Source organism: Crotalus tigris, unplaced genomic scaffold (assembly GCF_016545835.1).
Source record: "Crotalus tigris isolate CLP2741 ecotype Arizona unplaced genomic scaffold, ASM1654583v1 scf7180000018125.1543573, whole genome shotgun sequence".
Classification (NCBI taxonomy): Eukaryota; Metazoa; Chordata; class Lepidosauria; order Squamata; family Viperidae; genus Crotalus; species Crotalus tigris.
This window is the reverse complement of record NW_024096837.1, coordinates 189,242-210,769: the sequence shown is the minus strand read 5'-3', so window position 1 is coordinate 210,769 and position 21,528 is coordinate 189,242. Positions and strand designations below refer to the sequence as shown.

The 21,528-nt window shown below is 36.6% G+C and overlaps 1 protein-coding gene across 1 annotated transcript in view; it reads left to right on the top strand.

Annotated features, from left to right (window-relative positions):
• The first annotated feature begins 3,055 nt into the window (after nt 1-3,055).
• The window catches only part of PFKFB4 (6-phosphofructo-2-kinase/fructose-2,6-biphosphatase 4), an 84,669-nt gene continuing 66,196 nt past the window's right edge, over nt 3,056-21,528 (top strand). The window contains exon 1 of the mRNA XM_039348207.1: nt 3,056-4,988. Coding sequence (XP_039204141.1) covers nt 4,910-4,988 — 79 coding nt within the window. The 5' untranslated portion in view covers nt 3,056-4,909. The remainder of the gene's footprint in view (nt 4,989-21,528) is intronic.

Genomic DNA, 21,528 nt, shown 5'->3' with positions numbered 1-21,528 from the left:
AACTGATTTACCCATTGATCTTGCAAGTAGACAAGACAGTAAACTGAGGCTAGATCTGTATTGCTGGGTTGCAGAGGTTAACCAGCTGATGTTTCCCGTTCCCTTTTCTGTTTTGAAGATAAAAAGTTAGGTAGTGATAAACCTCAGATTGAGTCTTCCTAATCTATATTTAAAGTAAAATTTTACAGACTGTAATTACGATACTGTGCCAATCAGTCCCAAAGTCCAGATTAAATGACACTAGGTCTAAAAACAAACTGGCTTAATACATTGTGCAAATACATTTATCACTCCCTAAAAAGGTGAGTCACAACATTTTTTTATAGTCAATTTTTTGTCTCTAATTCTTAAAGTTGTTTCATAGAATGATTAACTAATCCCATTAATACTGGAATTGGAATGGAGTGATAGAAGCAAAGATGAAAAACAAGAGTAGGGATATATCAACAACTGGGCAGAAGATGGGTAAAACATTGACATATCCTAGAGAACAGTAACTTAATAAGTATTGAATTTTGAATGTCAGTTGAGGAGAAAATATCCCTGTGAAACGTTATAGCCAGAATTTTCACTTGGGGACTGCAGTACTGTATTGCCATTTCTAATAATTCCCTACCTGTATGTTTTGCAGCTCATCTAGGCATTTAAAACTTTTATTCCTTACTTTGCAGACTAATCTTTTTATATTTGTAAGATAAAATTATATACAGAGAAGTTTAACTTCAAGCCTAGGTATAGATGAGAGTGTATTCTATTTTTTTAAAAAACAACAACAACAATTTCTATTATTTTAAATAATGGCTTAAGTGAATAAAACTACTTGTATCTTTGATCTTTTCTTGCAGGTAATGAAGAGTTTGAATCTGACTTGGAGTATGAAGATGAATGGGATGACTAAAATAGTGCTACCTGCCAGAAGAAGCACTACTTGATCTTTCTATGTTGTATTTATAACTTGACCTTTTAACATGCTAATAAATATTTTCTGATTTTTTTCCATATTGTAATTGAGTTACTTCAAATATTAATTTAAAATGCCAGAGAGTACAAGGAATCTTTTAATATTTTTTTCACTTGTATTTTTACAGGACTTAAAATAGGCTCATATAGGCTCATATACATAAATTTATTATTATGCTCAATTGTAAATCTATATCACTCAAAGAAATACTGAAAGAACTTCTGCAGAAGTATTGAAAAAAATCGCAAAACAAGATAAATTGTTTAATAGACAGAACAGACAAGGAATCACAAAAGGGGTGAGTTCTGAAGTTAAACACTACTGTTTTAAATAATTTTTGTTGTGGGTAAGTCCCCACAATCCCATTTTGAGCTGGATCCAGATTTAGAGAAATTTGTGTAAAATGGAATTGAGTTTTTTGAATTGTGCTTTTACAATATTTCAACTCACTCAATTATTCAATAATTGCTTTCATTCCTATGTTTAGATATTACCTTTTTGATTCTTGCATTTCTGATATAAGCCTAACCTTGTTCCTATTTTTCATCTCTCTAGGAAAGAGGATAAGGTAGAACTTTGCAAGAGGGCAAAGGAGCTTCTAAGTCCACGCTGCTCTTTTACTCAAGGTGTTCAGTGATTTTGGGTGGGGATTATAAGAGACTGACCCTGTTTGGGTTGAGATCTCAGAACATATTCTAGAAGATACCAGACTGGGAAAAAGAGAAAATAAACTTAAACTAAATTCTTAAACTTAGAAGAATTTGAGTTAGTTTCGGAATGAGAAAAGATCAGCCCAGCAATAGCTGCTGGAAATGCAGTACAGCAAAGTATGAAATATACTGCCATTAATGATAATGTCCATGTGTCCCTTATCTCCATTGCACCTGCCTAGGACTGTGTCAGCTTTTCCTGCAAGTTCTGCTGGCTTTCCAAATCTTCTGCCCCACCCTCATTGTCCTAATAGGTAGGGCCTGGTTGGATCAGTCAGGTTTTGGAAGAACATGTCAGTCACTGTAGCAAAAAGTGGGAGCTTTAATGGGGCATGCATTTGGCGAAGAATACTATTTCACTATTTCTGCCATTGTACCTAGACTTTAATTTAGAATTGTAGAATACATTAAGATGACTTTTTCGCTTGTCAGACTTGTTAATACATTTGTTTCAATGCTATACATATTTATATTGATAGGGAAAGAACGATCCAGTATTGGATCAAAGACAAAAAAAAGATAAAGTGTACAAATTGTAATAATAGAATAATTAGAAGCTTTCAGTTTTGGCACTGATTTTGGAATGTGCTCTGCAGGAACATCCATAATTGTTTTGAGCATATTTGGAAAAATACTGGTGGAAGAGGTTTGGCCAGACATAAAACATGCAGGTGCCAGAAGACAAATTGATGAGGTTGAAAATAACCTGTCAAGCCAAATGTGGAAGCTGAAGCCCAAATAATAAATCGTGTATTTGACTCCCACAAATGCTACAAAATGTTTATTTTGTAAAAGGCAAACCGGAGAAGCTCAAAAATGCATAAACAGACAAATGTATACTTTTATTCTCTGCTTTGCCTCTGAAGTTACGGTACTCTCACTTCCATTCCTGTAATATTCTCTTTCATCCCTCAAGTAACCATGGCCTTTTATTCAGAGTAAGTGGGCACATTTCAAAACAAAGAGTTCCAGTCATTTTTATTTTCTAAGAATACATGCATGCCATTAATAGATATGAAAAACAGCACCATTATAGCATGCAGGATTATATGAAATTCACAAGAAGTTCTAACACATCTAGAACATGTACTTTTTTTTATCACATTCACAGACCGTGCTTGCATTTTGAAAATAACAGATATTCCACTGTCCTCTGGAATGAGTTTTCCCCTTGAGATCTGGGTGCCTCCTATCACGTCATTCCAGAGGGTCTTAAAGACCTGGCTTTAGGATAAGATGGTAGGGGTCTCTCTCTCTCTCTCTCTCTCTCTCTCTCTCTCTCTCTCTCTCTCTCTCTCTCTCTCTCTCTCATACACACACACACACACACACAGAAACAGAGAAACACAGAGAAAAACAAACACACACACACACACACACAGTGGTCTGAAAATTGAGAGACACTGAATTCTAGTCCCATCCTAGGCACAAAGAAACCAGGCTGATTTGTGGCCAGTCACACACTCTCAGCTCTAGAAAAAAGGCAAGAATAAACCTGAAAATCTTGCCAAGAAAACTGAAATGTTATTGCCAGGCATCTAGATTCATTTGTGTGTATGTGCGCACATACACACGTGCACAAACAGACTATATGCAAATGGAAACATATGTCCTCCATCAGTCATCAACAGGTTACAGAAATCTGATCTAAATGGCTTTTTTTGTCATGAACACTAAAACATGATCTGCTAGCAGTCTTAAGAGTTGGATTGTCTCATTCTGATTTATCGTTACATTTTGGGTTACATTTTGATTATCTTCTCAACATATAAAAATCATGTTTACAATGAAAATCTTATTCAGTTTAAAATAATTCATTAAGTATTACTATAAGAAACCCTTAAAGATATATATCATTCTTGGAAAAGTGTTGATTTTAACAACATGCATTTCCCCCGTTAGCTCAAAAGGATTTTTTAAGCACTTAAAAACGGATGGCTCTATTCCACATTTCATCTAGTTGGACCACCACCAAAGAACAACCTGTTCTTGTACTACTTTGCTAATGATTAGGTAAAAACCCATTTTTCTAGTTTGTCTTGATTGCTACTTTGTAAACTATTGCAGTGAGACCTCTCTGATTCAGTGGGCAAAGATGGGCTCCCTACAGTAGTGGAAATCTTATGGTTTCTTATAATAGTAAAGAGTTTTATATACCCACACCTCTGGTTCCCCACTCCTGCAGGGATGTGTCCCCTTTAAGAACGGTGGTCCTGACAAGTGTGTTGTTGTTTTCGTTATAGCTAGATGTTTTCTTTTAGAAGCATGAAAAAATCTCCTTATACCAGATCAGATTATTGGTCCATTACCTCAGTATTGTTCACACTGATTGGAGACTGCAGAATTCAGATAAGGTTTTTCCACCCCCAGTTTGTTCAAGCATCACTTTGCGATCGAGGTCTTCCTGCATGCAAGGCAGGTTCTTTATCATCGAACTACATGCATTTCCAGTTTGGAACATTCTGATCTAATCTTTGCAGATATATAATAAACCGACACAAGTCTCTGCCGGGCCAAAGCGGGCTGTGTGCGTGCGCACATGCGCATCCCTCTCACAAGGATTGAAATTGACCTCCACATGCTTATTCCGCTATTGGGTTGTAACTTCTAAGCTTCTTCATGTAGAAAAAAAAGCCCCATTCGATTGCTTTGACTGAAAGGAATGCGGAAACCCTGGAAATGGCCCTTTTAAAGTATTGAACAACACCGACACGCCGGAGACAGACGGAAACATATTTTGTGTGTAGCAAGGTGAGGGAGGCGGGATTCACGTATGAATATGCCGGTGGCTGACCACCGAGGAAGGCACAAGAGGAATTAACCCAGAACGTCGGCGACTCCCTCTTCCTCTTAGCGACATCCGAGTCGTTTTGGGACGGAAAAAGCCAGCGAGGATGGCAGCACTTCTCTCCGCCTGTTTCTCCGCCCCCTTGGCCGCTTCTCGCCAACCCGCTTGCACCAGCGGCTGGAGTGGGCACGCCCCCCTTCTCCGCGGCGAGGAGCGGGAGACCCTCTTGTGGGGCTTTGCGCCCTCGGCAGGAGGCTCCTGCAGCCACCGCGGATGAGCCTTCCCCTTTAGAGGTCAGCGTAGCCACCGGGCTTTCCTTCGCCCGCAGGCTTCTATGGGCTTGGGCTAGTCGCCTTTCACCCTGTCCTCCTTCCTCTTCACGCCCGGTTGGCAACCGAGGCTGCGGCGTAGCGCCCAGGGGCGGCTGGCAACGGCTCAGCCGCGGCACGGATGTCGGTCTCCAGGTGCTGCAGAGGCGGAGGAGACCGCGGTAAACCTGAGCGCCTTTTGCGGGGCCGGGCTTGGAAAGGTAAGGCGCCGGACGTGCGAGCCCGGGATCTGCTCGGGACGCGGATGACCTGGCTGTGAACGCGTAAAGTACAAGCGCCCCGGGGAGGGGGCAGGCAAGGCTCACGTACTTGCAGCCGCCGCCGGGAAAGAGCGGCTGATTCCCGCCTCCTTCAGGCTGCGGCGGAGAGTGCCGCTGGTCGTTGCTATTTTTGACTCGCTTGCTTGCTTGTTCTCCAGCTAAACAGGGTGATTTACAGCCGGCGCTTACTGCTTTTTCTTGCTCGGCCTCGCCCAAAGGAAGCCAGGAGAAGGGTGGGGGCTATTTTCCCTGTTGTTCTGCTTGGCTTTCCCGCGCCCGGACTCCGCGCAGCAACCGCGTTAACGTTGCTCCCCTGCTCCCTTTCCATGTGGCCAGCTTTGGCTCTTCCTCCTCCCGGTGATCACCGCTCTCCTGACTCTAATGCTTGTAGCAAATAGATCGGCTGCTACCGCCAAAATCCTTCGTTCGGGAGCTCCAAGGCGAGGCTGTAGGCTTGAGGAGCTTCCGGCCCTCTTCCCCTACCCCTTTGCTGCTTTTATTTACGTTGGCCTCTTCCTGTGTTCTATTTGCTACACATCTCTGTCCAAGAAAGTGCTGGGTGGTTTCTTAAGAATCTCCCCTGACCTCTCAAATACACTATTATTCAAGAAGTGGTGAATTTTATAATTAACATAATTTTATAATTAAATCTGACAGTGAGATGTATTGAGAGGCAGGGTACTGTTTTTCTTCTTCCCAGCTTTGTAAGGGCAGGTTGCAGATATTCATTAATAACAGAGTGGCACTCTGCATATGGTTTACGAGCCCTTTTGTGTATCATCATGCACTGAATACTTTTATTCCCCCACCTATTTATTCTCCCAATGTAGGTTTAAAGATTCAGGTTTTTTCACAGAGAAGGGCACCCAGGTTGGAAAGAGATGGGGCCTTTGTCAAAGAAAAGGGTTAACTCTTGCCTACTACTTTTTTAGAATTACAGGGACTGAGTGCTTGCTTATGTGAGCTTTTAACATTAAGGGGCTTGCCTCAATCCTCTCTAATACTGTTTTGAGACATCATGATGTTTGCTGTAGTGGGGGCTCTACGTTAGGAAAGAATGAGGATTTCTGTATCACAAAGAAGTGAGACCAATTATGACTATAGAGCAGTGTTTTTCAAGCTTGGCAATTTGAAGATGGGCTGAGGATTCTGGCTGAGGGTTTCTGGGAGTTGAAGTCCACCCATCTTAAAATTGCCAAGCTTGAGAAACACTACTACAGAAAGAGATAGTGGCCAGTTCTATCCAGGAAATAAATACCATTGAAGATTGTGAAATTTTGCCTCTGGGGAAAAAATTGTTTTGTTTTTCAGGTTGATCTTTTACCAATCCAACAATACAATTTGTAAAAGCAAGATTTTTTTGTGCTAGTTGCTATGAGACCGTCAACTATAGATAAGTCCATGCATGTTGTATTTTCATGGCAGTAATAGGTTATCCTGAATTGCATGTTACAACTGCATTGTTCACAGATGGGTCAACTGTGGGGGTTAGTTTATGCCATGTTTATACATAAAATATAAAGAAAATAGAAGCACCAGGCAAAGACACTATTATAGTAAAATCAGTATACTTTTTTATCACTTGTACCTGTATTAATATGCCTCTGCTTGGCATTACAGTCCTTTCATATAAATAAACACTCTATTCTCCATGTCAATTGTTTTGTTTTAAGCTAGAAAACAATTATTAGTTGTGATTTATAGGAGTATACACAGTTCGTAGCAGTATAGGAATATTTATTTTCATATGAACACAGTTGTCATGTTTTGTAAATTATGTACTATATACCCATAGATAGCTTATTCAAATTCAAGGATACTGGTTGAAAATAAAGAGTAAGACTCACGTAGCACTTGCTTCCATAAGTTACAACAGTAGCTGCTAATTAAGCTTCAAAGGTATAATTGCACAATGTTGTGGAGATAAGGTTATTAATAACTAGATGGCTGTGTATTGGAGATAATATTGGAGCTGGTATATCGCTAAATATTAGTTACTGGTGAGATTGAGTAAGAAGATGGTATATCCACCTATCCTAGTTGCATGTGGAGGCACATCACTGATACTTTTACATTTTATATAAATGGTCTGATGGGATTAAATAATGCAATCATTTTAAAAGTTTATAATTAAATTCTGGAAATATTTTGGAGATCAATTGATCTTTCTATGAAGTGGGATAAATAAGGGGCCCTCAATACAGTAAATAAAATAAAAAATAAAATAGATAAAATTATTTGGAATGAAACCTAAGGGAGTGCTGGAAATAATTTTTTAGAAATTTATATAGGAATAATAGTGATGTATTGAAAAATGGAATTTAAATAAATGTGTTACATTTTATTGTCTGAGACAGAATGAAAAAACAATTACGAAGGCAGGAATTGTGCAGGCTAAGTTCTTTAATAACTCATTTAATAATGTATCTGTCAAAAAATAAATACACAGATTTCTTGATTTAAAGATGGCAAAGGATAAAGTAAATAGATTTTAATTACATAATTTGTTTTATTATAAATTATTATAAATATAATAACATTAAAACATACTTTAATAATTTGACTGTTAAGTGGCTCACAAGTAAAACTATTATTTTATTAGAATCCAAAAAATGTAAATCCTAATGCAACCACAAACCATTAAGTTGTACTATTACATTCCTAATAGTAGCAATTCATAGTACTAGTGACCTTATTCATCCTGATTTTATTTAGCTTTAAATTCATCTCAATCTAATTTATTTTTTACAGATCCCACAGTTCCCCCAATGCTATTTCAAAAAAAGGAAAACAAAGTTGTGAATATTATATCTGGTGGTAAAATATTCCACAGAAGAGACTTGCTGCAGAGAATGCATACCTCTGAGTTCATCTCCTCAGTATACATCTTGTGAGAATGCTCTGAGTAGTCTGGGCTATCTGATAGACAGCCAGGATCTAGCCATATAGGACTTTCCAAAGGTTACACAGGTAATCCTCAAATGACAATCCTTTTTTAGTGATTGTTCGAAGTTACGACAGCACTGAAAAAAGTGGCTTATGATCAGTTTTCACACTTATGACTGTTGCAGCATTCCCATGGTCACGTGATCAAAATTTGGACACTTGGCAACTGGCTTGTTTTTATGACTATTTCACTGTCCTGGAGTCATGTGATCACAATTTGTAACCTTCACAGCTGGCTGGGGAAATCAGATTCATTTAATAATTGCAATGTTTCCCTTAACAACTATGGCAAAAATGGTTGGAAAATGAGATGCAACTTACTTAACTGCCTCACTTAGCAACTGAAATTTTGGGCATAAGTCGAGGACTACCTTTAACCAGCCCTCTGAACTGTACCCAGAAACATAATGGCACCCAGTGCAGTTCCCCCAGAACTGGTTTGTAGGTAAAGGAGGGAGGGAGAAGATGGATGGTTTTAAATTTGGATGGACGGACAGACAGATAGACAGACAACCTATTCTGGCCAGCATGCAGCTCCCAAGATGTAATTGAGATTAAAACATGGCGTGATGAAACAGCTATGTTTTTACTAATTTTCTAAAGGCCAGGAAGAAGAGGATATTTTAATATGGTGTGTGTGTGTGTGTGTGTGTATGTGTGTGTGTGTGTAACAATATGTGGGAATGACTTTGGGAGGCAGGGAAAAGCCACAGCCAGGGCAACAGGTGGATAAGAGGCACTCCCCCCCCCAAGAAGGAATGTGAGCGTGGCAAAAAACTCTGAATGGCAATCCCTACTTTCTTGGGCTATAAAGGCGGTGGGGGACAAATGTTCTTTCAGGCTTGCAAGATTTATTCATGTACTCTTACAATAAATAGATATTCTTCTGGGTGTGCTACTTGTCTGGACTATCTGGTGACCCAAGGCTGACAGAGGGGACACTATTTTTTAATTTCAGTTTTGACTGATAAATCATGCTTCTGTGCATGTGAAGATGGCAGTTGTTGATCAAGGGGATACCTAAATAGCCTGATATACTAGATCAGTGGTTCTCAACCTGTGGGTCGGGACCCCATTTGGGGTCGAACGACCATTTCACGAGGGTCGCCAAACAAGGCTGTCCGCCATTTTTTCCCCCTTTTCTTTGGCCACGCCCCTGGCACCCGGTGATGTATAAGTGGTTGGGGGTCACCACAACATGGGGAACTGTATTATGGGGTCGCGGCATTAGAAAGGTTGAGAACCACTGTACTAGATCTTATTGGGTAGGTAGATAATGCTGGAAAAAAGATGGTCCCACAGATACCCAAGCATAAGGGACTTTAAATACAGCAACCAGACCCTGAATGATACTTTGAAGCCAATTAGTAGCCGTTGAAGTTTTCAGACTAGAAAGAGTATGTGGGTACTTAAAGGTGCTCTCATAATTACTTGGAACTGTTGCAATCTGGATCAGCTGTAGTTCTAAATACTCTTCAAGGGCAGACCCATGTAAAATGCATCACAGTCAGTGAATCAACAGGTGAGACTTCCTGCTCTAGAAGAGGAAATTATACCCTAGCCAAAATTAAATAAAGACCCTCCCCCCCATAGCTTCAGAATTTACCTATTAGTTCAGGGCAAGTGGAGTGTCAGAAGAATTCTTAACTTAAACATATTAAAATTGAAGGTTGGTTATTGATTGTAATAAGAGTAGTTTGTGTGAAAATAAATGGAATGCTTAAAGAATGGTTGAACATTAATGATGAAATAAGTAAAGGATATGTGAGGTCACCTTGGGTGTTTATAGATAAATGTATAAGAAATATCTATGGTAATGTTAAAGGTATGCTAGTTAGGATGTGAAGATGTATATTTTTCTATATAGATGAGGCTGTGTTATTGACAGAGAACCCAAATGAGTCATAGAAAATGTTAAGACTATGTGATGCAGCAAGGAATGTGGTTCTGAAAATGAATGTATCAAAGACTTAGATAATTGAGCTGGACTGAGAAAATGGAGTGGAGTAAATCATTGTTCATAAATGGTGAAACAAACAGAATACAAGTAGTTGTATTTATATCCCCTAATAGAATGTTTACTAAAAGAAGAAAAATAGAAAAAATTTTTAGTCATGCAAAAGCTGGTAAAAAAATAGTAGAGAGTAGATCATCTATTCAAACTCTCAATGTCACATGACATATCGTGACTTTTTTTCCTTTACTGGCAATGGGGTGGGCGCAGTTTCGGCATGATGCATCTGGTCTCTGGGCCAGCAGTTTGACACCCCTGGTCTATTACATCTTGGTTGTATATATACAGTAAATAATTTGAAGTTAGGGTGAGCGGGGCAAATTTCTGATGATTTCAGACAATTCAGGATTTGCAAGGAATCTGAAAACAGCTAATGGTGTTAAATATAAGAATGGCAAGTAATGCAATTTGGCACACACACATACACATATACACATACTCCAAACATCACATACATTTAAAAAAGAGATCAGCTGATAGTGCATCATCTGGAAAAATATTTTGAAGTCATAGAATGCTAGGAAAGGACTAATTATTGATTTACTTAGGAAGTGTCTTATTCTAGAAGTCTCTTATGCTACACCACTTGACTGCCTTTTCTTTAGAAGGAAAATTAAAATTAAACAGTCAACGCAGTTAGCTCCTTATACAAATTATGATTAGATGTACTTGGAGGACCATGGAGAATTCTGGTCATGTGTAAAATATTCTGTCTCCAGAGAAGGAATATTTTAGGGCAGTGATGGGAAACCTTTTAGAGACCAAGTGCCCAAACTGCAACTCAAAACCCACTTATGTATCCTTGGGTGCTGGGTGGGTGTGGCCCATTGGATGGGCGTGGCCTATTGGGTGCGTATGGCCAGTTGAGTGGGCGTGGCTGTGGTGGTAACAGCAGACTGGGTGGGACTAAAAAGTTCAATCCATCAATTCCAACTTTGCAAGATCTTTTTTTCCCCATGACAAGTTAAAATTGATTGATTGATTGAACTTTTTTTTTTTTTTTTGCACACGCGGAGGACGCCTAAAGTGAAAAGGTTTTATAAAACCCAGCTGAAGGCCTAGGACTGGGGCGATGGCATGCGTGCCCACAGAGTGGGATCTGCGTGCCACCTGTGGCACATGTGCCATAGGTTCGCCACCACAGTTTTAGGGTTTCTGAAACTATGCCTAGGATTGTGTGTTTTCTAGAAATAAATCCAGATTTCAATCAGCTGGAATTAAATAGAATTAATTCTAAGAAATGATAGGGTTCAATGGGAAAAAGAACACATTTTAAAAGGAACAAAATTATTTTGAAAGAGGCTGGTGAAATTTATGAAGGATTGGCCTACTAATAGTTATTTGTCTTGATGTTTGTTTTATTCTCTCTGGAGTTACAGGCAGCCTGTCCTAAATGCCAGGTGCTAAGAAACAGTAATGGAAGAAGATGGTTACCCTGCCCCCCGCCACAGGTACCCCTTCACCTGAGCAACATTGAGCTGGTCACGCCCCCCAGCCATTGACTTTGCTTGTCAAAAGGTTCACAGAAGGTTGTAAAAAGGGGATCACATGACCCTGGGGATGCTGCAACGGTCATAAGTGTGAAAAATGGTCATAAGTCTTTTCAGTTCTGTTGTAACTTCGAACAGTCACTAAGCGAACTGTTGTAAGTTGAGGACTACCTGTACTTTATTACTTTTTTCCTTTTTGGGGGTGGTCATCAAGTTTTTGACATCTTGCTAGATGACTGGTGGTACTCGAATATTGCTATATCCTAAAAGTGGTACAGTTGGTGAAAAGGTTGGAAAGCCCTGCTCTAAAATTCAGTTCCATTGTATTTTTTGTACTGACTTACTAGAGAGAAAGAATTATATAAATCATGTGAAGAAATATATAATAAATATGATCCATGGCTATTGTTTTTCCATTTTTAATCCACTATTAGAAATGTTTGACTATTTGCAAATATAAATATGGAAGGAATATGTGTTCTATTTCCTCCTCTTTGATTTGCCAATGCATTTTCTAAAGCATATCTAGTATTATGATGCATTTTTCCCAATGTGTTCAGTATGATTTTTTTAAGACACTCATCATGATTAGGAATGTTTTGGAAGGTTAGGAACTGCACATTATACAGCAGGTTTGATTGGCATAAATTATATTTTCAGTCTTTTTTGTTTATAGAATACTGTTCATGATTAAGCTGGATGATAAAGTTTCAGAAAGCTATCCTCTGCAGTTTATGGCTTAAACTTGTTCAATTCTTAAGAAAGAAATGAGATCCATGAAAATGGTATTGTAACTGGATATATTTGAAATGTAATCATGGGTTTAATTTTTCATATATCACCCCACTCCTTTCCCATCTACTGGTTTTCTAGCTGCTAAATGTTGCTGGCCCTCGTGGGTTTTTTCCTGTCTTTTGGCGGTGAAGGTTTACTTTTTTTTTAATTGTTGGACTTTTGATATCAACATATATGTCAGACATTTTGAGAGGGAGACATTTAGGTAAACAATTTAAAAAAAGAGAGTAATAGGTGGTCTCTTTCCCATTCTTCTGCAACATGGTCTTCATGCAGTGTACATCTGCCTAATGATAAGGCTAATCTGCCATTGACAATTCTGTCATAGCTGTTGTTTTTCCATAAGTTCAGTTTCTCAAATTATTTATAGACCTGTTCTGTTGTAAATTATGCAGTACTTTTAGTAATGCAGAAACCTTTCTTTGGGAATGGCTCGTTTGAGTCAACATACTGCTTGGAAAAAATCCAAAAAATCCAAATACCTAAGATATTTTTAAACTTTATCCCTTGCATCTTTTGTAAAGCAGTGCTAAGATGCTAATATAAAAAGCGTGTTATGCAGTAAACATTTTCCTATCGGTAATAAGAGACAGGACTGATATAACAAATGTTTATAGGAATAGGCTGGTGTATCATATGTTTCCTACTTTCCCAAGAAGAATTATTCCTTTCTATCTTAACTATGGTTGAGGATGTGATTATACAAATATTAAGCATATTTAAAGGCTAACAAAAACTTGAAGCCAGGTAAGAGATTACACGTAGTCCTTGACTTACAACAGTTCTTTAGTGACTGTTCAAATTTAAAAAGGCATTGAAAAAAGTGACTTATGACCATTGCAGCATCCCCACGGTCACATGATCAAAATTCAGACACTTGGCAACTGACTCGTATTTATGATGGTTGTGGTGTTCTGGGGTCATGTGATCACTTTTTGTGACCTTTTGACAAAGTCAATGGGGAAGCCAGATTCACTTAACAACCATATTACTAACTTAACAACTGCAGTGATTCACTTAACAACAGTGGCAATAAAGGTCATAAAACAGGGCAAAATTCATGTAACTGTCTTGCTTAATGACATACATTTTAGGTTCAATAGTTTCTAAGGAACAATTTGTGGATTAGTGCAGAAATGGATGGAGAATCTCTGCATGGGCTGTAGGGAGGCACAAAATATTCCAATGATTAAATGTTTCACATGTGAAGTATCTATTCCAACCTTACTAAAAATAGCCCAATCCTGAAACATTTGTTTCAAATTCAAAACAAGATTATTTTGTGTCAGAACACTTCTGAACTATTTGAAAAGTAAAGGGACTTTTCTAGTAAGATAAATAACTTTCAAACTCTAAGCAAGTGGTTAAAGCATTAAGCTACCCTAGAAAACGGGAGACTGTGAGTTCTAGTCTCACCATAGCCATGAAAGTTGGCTAAGTGACTTTGGGCCAGAACTCTCTCTCAGCCCACCTCACAAGGTTGTTGTGGAGAAAATAGGAGGAGGAAGGTGTGTTGAATATGTTCACTACCTTGAGTTGTTTGTAAAATAATAAAGGTGGGATATAATGAAAATACAGTCCACATTCATGCTAGAACCAATAAATTAGCTAAATACCCTACACTCATGCATGTAATTAAATATTGGTCTATGATTTTATATCTTTTTCTTTTTAAAATAACTAAACAAAGCATGTTATCTTACAGAGATTTAAGCCCTAAATATTTCATGATCCAATACACTGGATCTGATGGAAGGAAGCATTGCCCTTAGAGGTTTTACAATTTTTCCCTTGAGATAATATACTGCATACATTTTTAATATTGTAGTTTGAGATCTTAGTTGATACCACTATGAAAATTGAGACTCTGCCCACAAAAGGCAAATGGACATTTTACATCTATTTTTATATCCCTTATATATAAAAGGTACATAATTTTTTCTTTCAGTAGAGCATGGAACTCCAAAATTGTTTGTTTCTCCAGATTAATATAAAAAAGCAATCTGATCTAATTCAAGGTAAATTTGAAAGCCTACATAAGAAGGAAATAGTTTCCAAAATAACCTTTACTAGTGGGAGTAAAATTATTGCTGGTATAGCATATGTATCACGCGCTATAGGTATATCTAAATATGACAGGATAGGAACAGACAAAAATTCCACATACTTGCTTCTGCAGATCTTAAATTTGCTAATTTTTGAAACAGAGCATTTATAAGCTCCAAAAAAATATAGGTAACAATTGATATATTTTAGTTGCATAAAATAGAGACTGCAGGTGATGTGGTAACATTAAAAAGATATGGATGAAGAGTGTAAAGCTTTTTCACATTTTTTGGGTTGTACTTTGATACTTAGAATTATTTTAAAATTGTGTTAAAAAGTTTTGAAGGTTCTTTATGCTTCTTTTGCTGCTAAATTCAACTTTCAAAATAATTATTCAATCTTTTTGGAGGAAATTTTCATCAGTTTCAATCTGGCTCTCAAATACTACTGGAAAACAACAATGAGAACTTGATGGATGAGTGTAAAAAAATTAAGTAAATCACTAGTTATTTCGTATTTTCTAAACATTGCAAAACTACTGGAGATTTGCAGCTGGAAGGAAACATGTTTCTTGTGAAGGTAGCTAACTGAAAAGTTAAAAATTTGCAAATATATATTGTTAGTTATTACCAACCTATTTAATTAGCACAACCTTGCAAAATATTTGTTGTGATCATTTTGTGTGTTGATTATTACAAGGTAGGCTCACTTAAGACTCATTCATAAGCTTAAACATTCTGAGTCTGATGTATGTGAAACAAGATGAATCAGTGTATTTCCCTGAAGGTTTATGCATCACATGCCATTATTTGGTAAGTGTGATTTGTGTTAACTCAGGGCAATTATTTCTTCATAGTTCTCAGAGTTAGGCAGTGCATCCTCAAGGCCATTTTATTTTTGAATCTTAGGAACTTAGTGAACGTATATTCATTTTGTTGCCATTAAAAGCTATACCTTGATTGTATTGATTTCCAGTATGCTGACTTTAATTGTTTCATTGCTTTAATTAATGACTATTCAGCATTGTATATTATTGTATAAGAAGAAAGAAGAAAATAAAATCATTTATTTTTTTAGCTTAGTTCTTGCTTTACAGTTCTTCATACACATACATATTTGTTGTTCCTTACCTCAGGTTAGTTCCAGTTCACCATAGATAATTTGCATGTTGATCAATTACCATTAAATTGGCTATTACATACTTTGTGAATCCATTAATGTATCATATTAGCAAATTACATTCCTGTTTGCTGTAAGAATCATAGGAACCACTGCAGCCACTGCTATATAAACTATTTTATACAAGTGAGAATAATAGTTTGAAAGACATATGTATTGAATTCCCGAGCTCCTAAAATGCCTCTACTTGTATAGATTCAGATTCATTGTTTGACAAAACATGTCAAATAGTTCAGTTAGACTGCTAAAATATCCTGTCTGATTGGAGCTGTGTAACTGATTTTTAAATAAATTGTAATTGTAATTTTGTAATCCTGCATGCATGAGTTTAGAACAATGCGAGTTTTGGAACAATTCAGTTTTTCTTAGTATATTGAATTTTTTCAACTATGTGCCTAATGCCCAATATGGCAGGTGAATTATATATATAAAAGATGATTTGAGAATTATTTTGAACATTGCATTAGAAATGGTCTAAAGTCATTAATTTTCCCTTTATAGGACAGTATGCATTTTGAGAACTCACTTCCTTATTCCAGCCTTGCTCTTGGTGTAATAATTGATATTGTTACTAGAGTAACAGCATGTATTGCATTACACTATCATTGCTTAGACCAGGGGTAGGCAACCTTGGTTCTTTTTTTTTTTTCAAAGATAATTTTTATTAAATTTTGACATTTTACAGTAACAAAACAATCTCCCCCCCCAACCTCCCCAACCCTCCCATTCCCTCCCCCGACCTTCTCAGAGCTGGATATAGGCTTAATTAAAAATTTCATCAAAAAATCTTAAAAAAAGATATAAACCATAAATAATGCAACCTTGGCTCTTTTATGACTCGTGGACTTCAACTCCCAGAATTCCTGAACCAGCTGGCTCAGGAATTCTGGGAGTTGAAGTCCACGAGTCATAAAAGAGCCAAGGTTGCCTACCCCTGTCTTAGACAATAGGTGCTACTGCTTGCAAACATTCAGTCTTGATGCCCTTGAAATGGCATTATAGCTTATTGGCTGTATTTTCAGTTTTCAATTGAATAGGTTGTAATGTATTAATTTTCATAAGAATATCAAGTTTGATATTTCAAACATTTTTAAAGAGAAAATGATGAAATGACCTTTAAGTTTATTACTGTTAACATATGGCTTGGATCCCAAAAAGTGTGTTAGGACAGCAGAGATATTTCTTACTCACCTCCCCTGAATTCTAATTTTTCTGTTTATTTGGAGCACCTCATCTTATCTGGCTCAAGAGGTCTTTCATTGGGGGGAGCATAAGCAGATGTGCTAGGGAGAAAGGACCAGAAAGTGGCTATATATGCACAAGTGTGTGGAAACGGCTAAGAGGTGCTTCTGAAGCAGCTCATCTATAGCAAAACAATAATTATGACTTTATGAGAATTAGCAGATATTATTTGTTATTTTTAGGCCTTTTTACAATCTCTCTTAACTTTTTCGAGTACAATGAGATAAGAGAGGACCAAATTGTATTAGTTTACTCGGCTCCTTTTTGTATAAAGCACAAATGTCTGTAGGGAGGGACACTTAGTACAAATTGCTAGTAAGATACTACGGTATTTATTGTAGACATTTTGGAAGGATTGGTTTATCCCTTCTCTATTGCCCTCTAACATGGTGGGACACTATATAAGGAGATATATTTTACATTCTGTTAGAGTTGGTTTTCTAGATCGAAAATAAAACTTGTGCATCCACTATTTTAGGCCTCTGAAGTAATTTAAATTGATTTTTACTCATTATAGCTAGCAGTATATTTTCTTATTTTCTAAAAGTGAGCTTGATAGATATCCCCTACATAGACCCCCCCCTCTCTCTTCCACTGAATGGCTGAAATAACATGACACATTTTTTTTCCCATGCCCCTTCCTATTTTCTTCATTTATATTGAAAAAATTGAATCAGATTTCTTCTAAGATATCCTTTCTATGAGGAACATCTAAATATCTCTGCAAGAAATTGATTTCGTAAAGAACTTTAAAAATTGGGATCAATCTTATGTTATCTGTTTTCTGTGTTTTTAAGATTTAAATCCCAGGTTCAGCCAAATGATTCTCAAGGCATTTCACAAGGTAATAAATAATGTTGTATCCCATGGAGACCTTTCCCCCCCCTCTCTCTTTGATGGATGGACCCAGAGTGTAGTTCTTTCTGGACACCATCCCAGGACAGATGGATGCAATTTTCTTTTTTTCTCCTTTTGATAGAAGGGTGATGCAAGGTTCTTGGAGTTGCTGCTGTTCGTTTAGCCAATGAATCAGGCCAAACAGAGCTTCCTATTTATTATTTTTTTTTTTTACTGGAAACAGGCTACAGAACATACAGAATTGAAAGGGAATTGGAAGAGTTGGAAGGGATCTTGGAGATGTTCTAATACAGCCCTCTGCCCAAACTGGAGACCTTATACCAGTCTGGACAAATGGATGACCAATCTCGTCTTAAAAATCTCCAGTGAGGGAGGATCTACAACTTCTGGAGGCAAGACGTTCCACTGATTAATTGTTCTCATTGTCACGAAATTTCTCCTTAGTTCTAGGTTGGATGTCTCCTTGATCAGTTTATATAAGCTACATAGACTTCTGGTTGCCTTTGGGCTGTTTGTGCTTCACTTCTGCAATAAAGCTTCAGGAAGGAGTCATAATTTTTAACATACTGTGGTTTGGAGTTACGAAAACACAACTGTCAGTTTCCAGGTATAAGGAGAAACTACTTCCTTCTTTTGAAAACTTGGATTTACCTTAAATTTCCCAACAAGATTTTGAAACAGTTAACACCCCCAATTTCAAGCATTATGCAAACTATTTTATTGCAAAATAGTAGACTTATTGTTAAATTATTTGTCACGAGAATGTTAAGATTATGGGGTTTTTTACATTTAAATGAAACTATAATATTTGTCAATATAAAAATGACCTTATTCTGAACTGGGTAGAATCTAGTTTGATTTTGAGATAAAGTTTATAAATTGGCCACGATATGGTGACTGAAATTCATCACATACACTTTTCTCTTCAAAAATAAGATATATTGAATCTATTTTGAAATTTATCCTTAAATATTGCTTTCTAGTAAATAGGTAAATCAGATGAGCTACATTAATGGCAGGGTTGGGTGAACAATGAAACCATAAAATTCAGAAGTTATTTTTATAATTTTCAATCTGCCCTACATCAAAATACTTACCTTACAGCTTTCAGTTTGCAATACAAAGACTTAGCTTTAGTTTCAAACTAAATTAAAAGTCTTAGTTTTGCTTTGAATCTACTCTACTGGGAGCCGCCCAGAGTTTGCTAAAAGATGGGCAGCTATATAAGGGTTACAAACAAGCAAACACTTTCACTGACTAAAGCAGGTATTTAGCAAAATTTTCTAAGCGTTTGTGGAAGAACACAAAGAAATTTCTGAGAGGATACCAGGCCAAATTAATAACCTTTATAGGTCTATTTTTTATTGCATTGGAGTTTCAGCATCATAACAGTTTTGCAGCACAATAATTCTGTCAGTAAGATTATTTTGAAAGAAGCAATTTGTCCCAACCAGTGAATTTTGGATTTCAGTACACTATAGTTCTCTTAGCATTTAATTTCTGCTATACGGGTGATTTTTTAAAATATTTTTCTCAATCTTCACTTTCTTAGTATATTTTTTAAAGCATAGGGTCAATCTCTTTAAATTGTGCATTGTTTAACAGTGGTTTACTCCTTGCAGGTAGGAGTAACTCTGCCACTTATGAAACTAAGAATGTTCAGCATTAATTTAGGGATAGGATTTAATCAGTATATGGATAACACTCAGCTCTATTTTTCTCTTAACATCTGCGTTGTTAACATCTGAGTCAGGAGAGGCAAGTCATGTCGTGAACTGCTTCCCAGATGCAGTGATGGGTTAGCTGAGGGCCAAGAAATGTATGTTGGGTCCTTAAAATATAATATAGTTGGGAAGTTTTTTGATACAATAATTGAGAATCTGCTTATGTGTTCACTAAGAGTCAACACTGACTTGATGGCATTGATTGAAATGGTCTGGAAGAGGAATGGGGTATTCTAGATTTCTTCAGAATATTTTCTTTCTGGAGCATTAGAATTCAGTTGGAGTGCCTCTTCTTCCTCACACACCTTTCTTCCCACAATTTATATCTTGAACACAAGTCGCAAGAGAAAAAAATTACATTGAAATGCTAGTATAAAAGGAAGGCAGCTGGAAACAAAAGAGAGAATGACAAAGTCTCCTGGACATACTGTATTAGCAGATCAGAAACATAGGACAAAAATGTCACATCTATATTTATCAGGCAATTGCAAAAAGAGGAATCAGTAGTTAGATGAACTTATGACTGGCATATTGCAAGTCATCAGTGACCACAAAATAATTTCTTCTGAAGGCTTACTGCATTTAACAGAACAGTGCTCTGCATGTTTACTCAAGAGGAAATAAATTATGGTATGACTCTAAGTAAAGATGCATAGAATTATAATCTAATTAATTTAATTGACTCATGTTACTATCTTGCATTATGTTATTTTAAAAGGAAATGAATATAAAAATGGAATAAAATAACAAAGTATGAAATAACATTTTTCTAGATGGGTTTATGTTAATTTATGCAAGAAACAGGAATTTTAATTATTTATTTCAATAGAATTTATTTTTCAATATTTACTTAGTTTCCTTCTTTGCATGTAAGAGAAAAGTGCAGTGGATAAATAAAATTTCACTTATAGCATATGAGTATTCTTGCCAGTTATTCTTAATGACACAAGATTTCTGACGTTTGTAAGAATCTTTTCCTTCAATTTGGATGCACGTTTGTTTTTAAATAATTCAAGGGCTGCCTCCAGTAAAATGAACAAGTATTTCTTCATTGTACAGGGTTATATGTAGATGACTAGAAGAATATTAAATGAATGAGACATGAACTAATAGAATAAATTAGTCTTTTTTTGGGGGGGAACATCTTTAAAATATTTAAAATTACAATATTTTTCTACCATATTTGTTCATTTTAGGAAAGGCATACTAATGTGCAAATAGTAGTTTCTAAGGGGTGGATCTTATTATACTAGTGTTCAGAATAGGATAAACTATTTGTTTTCATCATCGAATAAGTCCCTTCCCAGTAAATGCTAGATATAGAGCTCCAGTATTGTAACATGATCTATACAATAGTAATTAAATGGAACAAATTAAGCAGGACATAATGTAATGCATAGCAAGATTAATATTCATAAAATACTTAGGTGGTGTGAAAGGTTTTCTTTAAATTTTCTGAATACAAGCCTGAGAGAAAAACTTATATGCAGATCTGTGGAATACCATTTGTCATATGTGACATTCGTGTCTTGTCTTTCCAAGTGCAATTGCCAAATTCTTGAAAAGCAATTCTGCAAGGTTGAGACTAGTGATTGCATGATAAAACTCAATATTTTTCCCCATAACAGAATTGCCTTCTATTTCATTTTTATACTTAAAGTAAAAGCTTCTTATTCTTATTGCCTGGGACATGAAAGAAAACCTTCCTACAGAGAAGATTGAGTTTTGATCTTTATAAGAAGATTTTGACAGATTAAAGAGATCTATCCGTCTCCAACTTTTTTTTCTAAAATAAGCTTAAAGTTTGGTATACACCCACTCTACCTGTGGTTTCAATCAGGTCAGGTGAATTAGTGAAACATGGAGTTTTTATAATGATAACTTGTAGGAATTTTATAAGGTAAACAAAAAGAATGAATTACTCTAGAACTGGGCCACTGTCAGGCTGTGTTTTGTCTCTAGTTTTGGGTACATGAAATGAACAGGCAGTATAGCAGAGGTGCCATCTACTGGCAGTGAATAAATGTAATTCATCATGTCCTTCATATGTTTTGCTGCTTATGGACTGTGACCATCTGTGCATTTAAAATATGTTTTGCATTCTTGCTAATTATTTCACATGCTGTTTTTTCTTAGGAGTGTGTCTCCAGGGTTTTATTAATGGCTTTGGACGTAGTTCAAGAATG